Raw genomic sequence first — 8,869 nt, 5'->3', positions numbered from 1 at the left:
GAGTGAATAAAAGACGCATGGCAGCCGTCCGCAGTTGGTTATTAACGGACGCGATGACGTATTTGCGGTTCAGTAACTACACGTGCGAGAAAACAATGGAGGAGGTAAGTTTGGAAAATTTATCAATGGTAAAGGGCAATTCGCCTCAAAGTTTTTCCACCGAGTTGGTGACATCACGAATGATGACACCTTCTTATTATTATTTATTATGATGATGATGTTTGAATATTTTATTAATTCAGTATTAGGTTTTTAAATTTGTCAATTTTGGAGGGTGTGGTTTTTCATAAGGTTGCAATTTTAAACAATCAAATTAAGGTGCGCCTCCCATTTTTATCTGTAATTTTGATGTAAGATTTTATTAGGCTTATTTGAAAATTTATTTTTATATTTAATTATAAAATTATAAATTTTAAAAATAATTAAAATGAAATCGATCTACAAATGTATGAAAATCTTGAAAATAACGTGTTGTGTTATAAGATGTACTAATTTCGAGACTCAAAATCTTTTTTTTTATCATATTTGTACATCTCTATATTGAGATGATCAACTAGAGGGTTTTTCAACATTATAACAATATTCTCCAATGAATTTTGGAGGTGCATATGTATTTCTACATCTTAAAGATGCAACCTTATATAAATTTTCCATAATTACTTAGCTAAAAGATATCTATTTTTCTAGTTTTCTTATTGGTTTATTGGTATCGTTCATGATAACTTTAAGAACTTCCCTATCATCAATATTTTGTTTTGTTTTCTTTTATCAGCATTTTGAATCGTATCATTTTGTCTATGCCCTTGTTAATTCATTATTTTATGATTTATAAAGGTATTGAATTAAATTTAAAATTTTTTAATTGATATAATTTACTTTTTTAATATACTTTTTTCTGGGGAAATTTTTGCAGGGAACTGGTTATCTATTGATTGAAATTTACACATATATATACAAATAAGTGAATAACTGCGTTTCACACTACCATAGAAACTTCAAGGTTTGCTAATTTCAGGTTATTTATTTATTTATTTTTTGTGATTTTCTCTTCGATTTTCTGTTATTGAATTTATAAATTGTTTGATTTTAGAGTTTTTTTGTGTGAATGTTTTTAAAAATTTAGTCTTTTGAACTGGGTTTCTCCGAAACATTGATGTCCCTATGATATTGAGATTAAGATCTTTTGTGAATTGGGGCTATTAAGACCATTTAAAAAACCTAGATTTTGAAAATTGCTGTTTCTCATGATTGGAAGATTACCTGAACCACATGAAAGACCCAGGTTTCGTGAAAATTTAGAGTCTCTCCACTTGAATTTTGGTTTTTCATAACCATCTGGAAAACATAGGTTTTTGAAATTATTGTATCGTGTGAAACATGGATTTCCTATGATTTGAAAACCCCAATTTAATGAATTTATAATGAAAGAGTCATTTGAAAACCATGAATTTTAGGAAACTCAAGGTTCTTTTGAGTAAGCGCTTGATTTTTTTATTTATTATTATTATTTTCAGTTACACACGAAGAATTGGGAATTTCAGAACCATTTGAAAGGAATCTATTTTAGGAAATTTTCGGAAATGAGTTATGATTTCAGGAACCACTTGATATCCAAGATTTGGCAAACGTTATCTTGAAAATAAGATTTACTTTTGCTTTTGAGAACCTTAAAGTAAGAGAGAGAGAGTTCTCCATATTTGATGGACCTAAGGTGTTTACTCATTTGCTTGGGATAAGATACCCTTCTTATTTTTTATTTTTTATTTATTTGTTTTTCAGAAACATTTACTTTCAAATATTAGATATTATGTACTCTTTCTTCTTGGGAATTATATTGATGAGTTACAGTTACACTGTTGATTGGGTTTGAGAGTTTTGAAACCCCAAAACTTGAAACGTGCTGATTCTGGTTCATCTATCCCTGTGATCCTTTTCTTTGGCACATTGTTTTGTGTTCATTTTTTATTTTTTTATAGAATTGGGTTTGAGAGTTTTGAAACCCCGAAACTTGAAACATGCTGATTCTGGTTCATCTATCCCTGTGATCCTTTTTCCTTGGCACATTGTTTTGTGTTCATTTTTTATTTTTTTATAGAATATTACTTGGAATATCATCTAGTATATATATATATATATATATATATATATATATATATAGAGGGTTATGTTAGGGTGCTGGAGTAATTTTTTTTAGAAAGTAACGGTATTTTTTTTAGTTATGTTTGGTATCCAAGATTTCTGAATTGACTGTTTCTCTTTTGGTTTGAAGCTTTTGTCCTAAAGCATGCGTTTTTTTATGATGCTTGTTCATGTCCTCAGTGGAATAATTTACAATTTCCATGCAATTAAGCCGGATTTTTTGAGTTAACGATGTATACGATGCTCATCAAGGCCTCTGGTGGGTTTCATATGGCTGTGACATCCTATAATTCGTCTTTCTTATAATTCTGGATGCATTTCCATAGCCCTCTACATATAATATATGATTTCTTGGTTTCTATAATTCATACAGGGTTTAGGTAGCTTTGCTACAAGTCATCCATTCTCATAGTCATTGTATCCCAAAACTCAGGATTTTGTTAATTTGCAGTTTTTATGCAATTCAGGTTTGTTGGAAGTTTAAATCATCCCTTCTTGTAGTCATTGTATCGAAAATTCAAGATTTTGCAAATTTGCAGTTTTATGCAATCCAGGTATGTTGGAATCTTGGGTTTTAGGTTGAGCTATACTTGTGAAATTTAATTGACTGATGTACCTTAAAATTTCCCCATTTGGAGAAATAGGCCTGGTTTTATATTTTATTATTTCTTCAAATTTAAAATTTCTTTGAATCCACTATTCAAGTGATGCATTCAGGATTTTGTGGAAAGAAAGCTTTTTTTATTTATTTTAGGGGACTCCAACCTTAGATTTGATGATTTGCAGCACCTTTATTGGTTTCAGGGTTTCTTCTAAATGTTTGGGTGTATTTGGCTTTGATGACTTCTCCAATTGTTTATCCAGTGTTTACAGTCTAAATGTGGTCTATTTCATAAATCATATGTTGAATTCTTTTTTATTAGGGGGTGATTTTGGCAAGAATGGCATCTTATTCAATGGAAGAGTTTGTTGGAGATGGTGTTCTCAAAGATTTGCTTCCTATGCTGATCGCTGATGGATGGGATGATGTTCCCACACTGAAGATGATGAATTCTGAAGACATGGATTCCATGAAAATGTCCCAGAGGCAAAAGGTTATACAAAGCCCTTATTTGTTATCCATCTTTTTTTTTTATTATCTATGAAAATAATTGTTCTTTTCCTAGTTCAATTTCACTTTTCGGATGCTTTGATAGCAATGTTGTGTGCAGTATACAGGTAAAAACTTCCATAAACATGTCTTTTTGCAATGGTTGCTCTACTGTTTCTGATTATTGGGGCTTTTATATTCAATTTTAGAGTATGGCTGGCCTTTTTATGACTCATTTGGAGTATTATTTCCAGAAACAATAATTCTTCTCTCTTTTTTGGATTTTGATGCGCATTTCCAAATTGATAGTATTTCAGGATCAGACATCCCACTTCTCATTTTGGCAAAACTTTTCATAAACTTGTATTGATTCCTTCTTCTTCTTTTTTTTTTTGTTTTGTTTCTTTCCCCCTCTTTAGGATGCATTGGAACTTAGGTCTTATTTGCATGATCGTTCTTTAATGCAATATGGGGAGAGGCTCGAAGCATCAGGACTGACTCTTCCCAAGCTTCTTAACTCTAGCACTACAGTACTCTCCTCTCAATTTGGCATGAAGCGAGGCCACATCACTCGATTTATTGATAGGTCACTCGCTTGTGGAATTGCCATGCCCCCTTCTTCTGCTCTCCCATTGAGGAAAAGAACCACGTCTTCTCTCTCCAAAAATGTTGATGCTAGTGAAGCCATGTCCAGTAATTTTCCAAGAAGAACACAGAGTACTGTCTCCATGAACCAGGATTCGAAGTCCCAATATACGGTTTCAGCTTCTTTTGGGGTCAAAGGGGAGCATACTTTTAAAGGGGTCGTTGGTTTTGCACCTGCTGAGCCTAGGTGTTGTGGGCTTGTACAACCTCCTCCTGAACTTGATAATGTTGCTCCATATTCCATGATAGAGAGCATTTCAATTCAGAAACTGACCCCCGAGTATAAGATGGGTATGGAGCCATTGGTGAAATTGAAGGCCCCACCCATGAAGGCTTCAGAGCTCTGGCATGATATACCAACAGTATTGCTTTGTCTCAGACGCCCTGGGTAATGCATTATTGGTTGTTTTCTCTGATCATGTTTTCTTTGAAAGCAATATTTCTGTAGGAATTTAGACTATACACTATGTGTATAGTGTGTTTAGTATAAGCTTATCACCACGTCCATCCTCTGTGAAAGACAGTTGAGATGAAACTTCCTTAGTGGGTGAGGCTATACTACAAACAGTGTGGAAAGTGTTTACAGTATACTTTCCCTCTTTCCTTATTTTTCATTTTTCAGCTTCAAGCTGTCTTGCTTGTCCATTAACAACTGGTTTTGGTCTCAGATATAAAAAGGATGAGTAACTCGTTTCAACAATCTTGTTTTTTTCCTTGTTATTACATGATTAATTGGGTGGCCATGCATGTGCCCATTCACAAGTTATTTCTATCATGCATGTGCCCATTTTCCCTTAGCATTGCCATGTGCACGTCGTAAATGTATATATCGAAATCAAGTTTTATTCTAGAAACTTGTCAAAAATTCCCAGCTTGTCTACGTCAAGCGTATCCCTGTCATTTACTAGTTTGAGGGTTATAGACTATAGTAATGCTTCTCCAATTAATGAGAAGAAATTTTGTTCACCATGTCGTACAGGAAACAATAAATAGCTCGTCTAATTCATGTAAATCCTAATAACTCTTGTTAGAAGTACTGTACTATAAGTGGGTGGCAGCATTGCTTGTATCATATTCTTGATTGAGGAATAATTAAGGAATAATGGTGGGTGCATTAGTCGAATTTGAAGATAGTACAATAGGCATTGCTTCAAATTTGGAATCCAATAATGTTGATGTTGTACTATTGGGTGATGGCTTAATGATACAAGTGGGCGTTTCTGTAAAAGCAACAAAAATAATTGCTCAATACCAGTGAGTGAGGCTTTCAATCATTTTAAGCAAGGAACCGCTGAACTCATTCATCTGCCATTTTTACTCTTAAGTTTTTTGTAAAGGTTTATCCCATAGAGGCACTCAAATTGGAGCAGTGATCGGTTTGTTGTTTTCATCGTAATTACTTCCAATACGGAAATCAATGGTTCAAACTTCACTCAAAGGAAGAGCACTGTTATCTCCAATGCAACTCTGGAAAAGTGAACATCATAATGAGATTTATCTTGATAATTTTTCTAAATCTTTTTAAGACGATCAAGAATTATTCACATCACATAAAGCATTAACTTTTTAAAAGAAATGACTATAGTTATTCTATGTTATAGTCAATTCTATTTTTGCCTTGGAATTCTCAAGGATTTTGCATTATTGGATTGTTGATTAGTTTCAAATTGCCAAGTCAGGGATTTATTCACCCGCTATATTTTAGCCAACCAAATATCAACTAATCTCAACTTATAGAGTTTTTTTTTAATTAATTACTCATGTTACATATCAATGTTTCAGATGTGTCATGTGTAGAGCTGAAGCTCACCAGCTTTATGCTAGGAAACCAATATTCGATGCACTGGGTTTCCGGCTGATTGCTGCTTTCCATGAGCAAATTGACTCAGAGGTACTCTGTGGCACTATGGTTACCCCTCTCTTTGATGAATTGAGTTGAACTCGGGTTTGCATATTGATTTTCCTGCCATCTCAGGTGAACAATTTTTGGCCTCGCTACTGGGGTGGGATTGTAGTCTTGGACAAAAGCATGGGTTTCTTCAAAGCTCTTGGAGGTGGTAAGCTGCTGAAAGACCAGTTTGTGACTGGATTTCTTTGCAATCCTCGTGCCATTGCAAATTATAGGCGTGCTAAAGCTATGGGTGTGGAGAATAATTTTAATGGAAAAGGAGAAATCAAAGGTGGGTTATTCATAATTGATAGTGGGAAAAGTGGAATAGCATATCAGTTTATGGAAAGAAATTTCGGGGATTGGGCACCCATCAATGAAGTTCTTGAGATTTGCAGCAGAATGCAGGTATAGACTGCTTGCTTTTGCTGAATGGATTTCTTCTACTTGTCCTTGTGCTTATGGAGAAATTCTTTAATGTTTCTTGGTTTTCTGGTTTTAGTACTCCTTGAGTAGAATCAGGATTATTACCTAGATAAAATCTTCAGTAGATGGGATTTGTTTGATATATTGTTTTGCTGCTTTTATATGGAACTAGTGTTCTTCCCACTGGCTTCAAATTATATGAAATGAGTGACATCTTTCCTAAGATTTATGCTACCTTACGGTTCTTATTTAATGAATTTTCAATGACCAAGCTACCTTGGCGCTCCACTCAAGACTAGATACGATCTTTTGGATTGGTCGCCGTAGAATCCTCGTTGACGATTTTAGCAGAATTACCCATGATACCTGTAATTTCCTTCTTTGGTAATATTGTCAAGAACATGTTTATCTTTTGCTGTGTGTATAGAAGATTTTTTGAGGATGCTAACAAATTTGAAGGAGTTTTACATCACGTGAATTTTTTTGTGAGCTGCTACTTTTTGTGCTATTGAGATCCAAGCTACCATTTTTACGCTTGATTTGAGCTACAGGTCAGCAGATCTGCAGCGATGGTTGGGCCGACGCTGTCTCAACATCCTTGTCTTTATTTATAATATTTGTAAACTTGGTATTAATTGTATTAACAATAAATTTAGTGCTTCTATATTTCTTGTAAACTTTATTATATAAGTATAGCTTTATATTTTCAAGGAAATGCAGACAAAAGAAAAAAAATGATTGATGTTGGGAAATATATTTCTTTGAAAATGTTGCGATATTTTTGTTAAGTTTTGTGATAAATGAAATATTTGTCATATAAATAAAAAAGAAACCAATTGGCTGCTGCAGAGATTGCAATCGTCCTTGTTGATGTTCAACTTTTTTTCAATGCGTTGATCTACATATTGAAAGGTTATGTTTATTGTCGACATGCTAAGGAGTGTGATTCCGAAACTTGGGTGTAATATGTGGTTTCGTCTATAATATGTTGATTTTATTTTATGCAGAAACAAGCATCTGATCAGGAAGCTGGACCCTAGAGGGACCTGAGGCAAATCTGTAACCAATACTTGTGTACAATATTCAATTTGTTCTTTGTAATTGAATAATTTTTCTTTTTTTAAGTTTTTGTTGTGCGTGTTTCTCTGATAAAGCATAGCGTGATAATATGTAAAATGGATCTCACATTATTTGATTGCCCAAAAACATATGAGTTCACATGTATCTCCACATCCCTTTTATTTACTGAAGACTTGCAGTGAAATTCAACCTTCACGCTCATAATCTTGCAAGTAAGAGAGAGAGAGAGAGAGAGAGAGAGACTATTTGAATGAAAAGCTTATAAGGAACTAGTTCAGAACGCGTTATTTGATTAAACAATAGGACAATAGGGCTTTATACTTTTGTGTAAATAATTATAAAAGGGAAGTGTTGAAATGAAGAAGGTATCTCAGGGACTGTTGATGAGCATTAAATTAGAGAAGAAAACTATCAAAGGCTTCGAAGTCGGGAGTAGAGTCTCTCTCTTGAAAATGTTTGCATATAGTTTGTCTGCAAAATGTTTTTTCCAGTACATTACTTTTAAGAGCAATAAATCAAACAAATCAGAAGCTTGTCAAAAACCCTTACGGTGCTTATCAAGCTAAATGTATTTCACTTGGATTCATGAACATTAACAAATAAGAATTGGTACTTCTAATTATCCACCATGCTACACAAATCACAGCCATCCGAGTTATGTTATGCTTTATAGAAAAGATTCATCTGCACTGTCATAGTGCTCAAGAGATCGAGAGAAGAAAACTTCGAATTGAGAAAATTATTAATTTCCAAAATAAGTTAATGATACATTATTATCTTTTTTAGGTATATGGCCAACACTTCAACACTACGATACAGTGAAGAGAATCACCAGAAATCCCCATAAGAACATAGCCCTCCCTCAAACCGATGAAATCGAGCTGCATCTCTCACTAGAATTTCTCTCCTGGCTATCTTGGATATGAACTGTAGCAGTGTGACACTCACCACCACTTTTAGGTTCTTCACAATTCTAATAGGCACGCCCTCATGCAAAAAATCAGCTCAAAAGCTATTGCCAATTTTTCACTATGGTGGCCATGCATCTCCTCTTTCCTCTCATCCTACATTATGGAGCACGGAGTTCAATTCGGGAACATATCCCACATCCTCCATTCACTCCCTAAGCTTCTCCAGCTCTCTACATATCTGATCAGAAGATGGGTGAGTTCTATCATCAGCCATAAAACAATGAACTTGGTTCTTGTACTTGATACAGCTAAAACCAGGCTCTTTTCTCACTTTTCTCTCTCTCATGCCTCTTCTCACACTAGCCACTCTCTCCCGCTGTCCCAATTTCGCGTATATACTTGAGAGGAGAATATAACATGCAGGGTTATTGGGCTCTAGCTTTAGAAGAGACTCCACAGCCCATTTTCCAAGAGTGAGATTTCCATGGAGTCTGCATGAGCTTAGAAGAGAAGCCCAACCAGTTGCATCAGGTGGAAATGGCATCCTTTTAATGAATTCTCCAGCTTCTTTTAGCTTTCCAGCCCTTCCAAGAAGATTAATCATACAAGTATAGTGGTCAGAAGAAGGAGAGATACCATGGTCTTTGATCATGGAATCATATTATCGAATTCCTAATTCAACTAGGCCTT

The 8,869-nt window shown here is 34.5% G+C and overlaps 1 protein-coding gene across 5 annotated transcripts; it reads left to right on the top strand.

Annotated features, from left to right (window-relative positions):
- Positions 1 to 757: 757 nt before the first annotated feature.
- On the top strand, positions 758 to 7,452 carry LOC18433981 (uncharacterized). Of its 5 annotated transcripts, none has more exons than XM_088848931.1 (7): positions 758 to 834; positions 2,607 to 2,693; positions 3,063 to 3,233; positions 3,649 to 4,262; positions 5,657 to 5,765; positions 5,850 to 6,170; positions 7,196 to 7,452. In XM_088848931.1, the coding sequence occupies exons 3-7, from the start codon at positions 3,081 to 3,083 to the stop codon at positions 7,226 to 7,228; spliced, it is 1,230 nt and encodes a 409-aa protein (XP_088705057.1). In that variant the 5' UTR covers positions 758 to 834; positions 2,607 to 2,693; positions 3,063 to 3,080; the 3' UTR covers positions 7,229 to 7,452. The 5 variants fall into 5 exon arrangements, with proteins under 5 accessions (XP_088705057.1, XP_088705056.1, XP_088705055.1 ...); XM_088848930.1 differs by having other exon boundaries at positions 758 to 1,000; XM_088848929.1 differs by having other exon boundaries at positions 758 to 2,398.
- The last annotated feature ends 1,417 nt before the right edge of the window (positions 7,453 to 8,869 follow it).

The sequence above is a fragment of the Amborella trichopoda genome, chromosome 10 (assembly GCF_054954075.1).
Source record: "Amborella trichopoda isolate Santa Cruz 75 chromosome 10, AtrichopodaSantaCruz75HAP2 v2.0, whole genome shotgun sequence".
NCBI classification, from domain to species: domain Eukaryota; kingdom Viridiplantae; phylum Streptophyta; class Magnoliopsida; order Amborellales; family Amborellaceae; genus Amborella; species Amborella trichopoda.
Note: the sequence above shows the minus strand (reverse complement) of the source record. Positions and strands in the feature narration are given on the sequence as shown.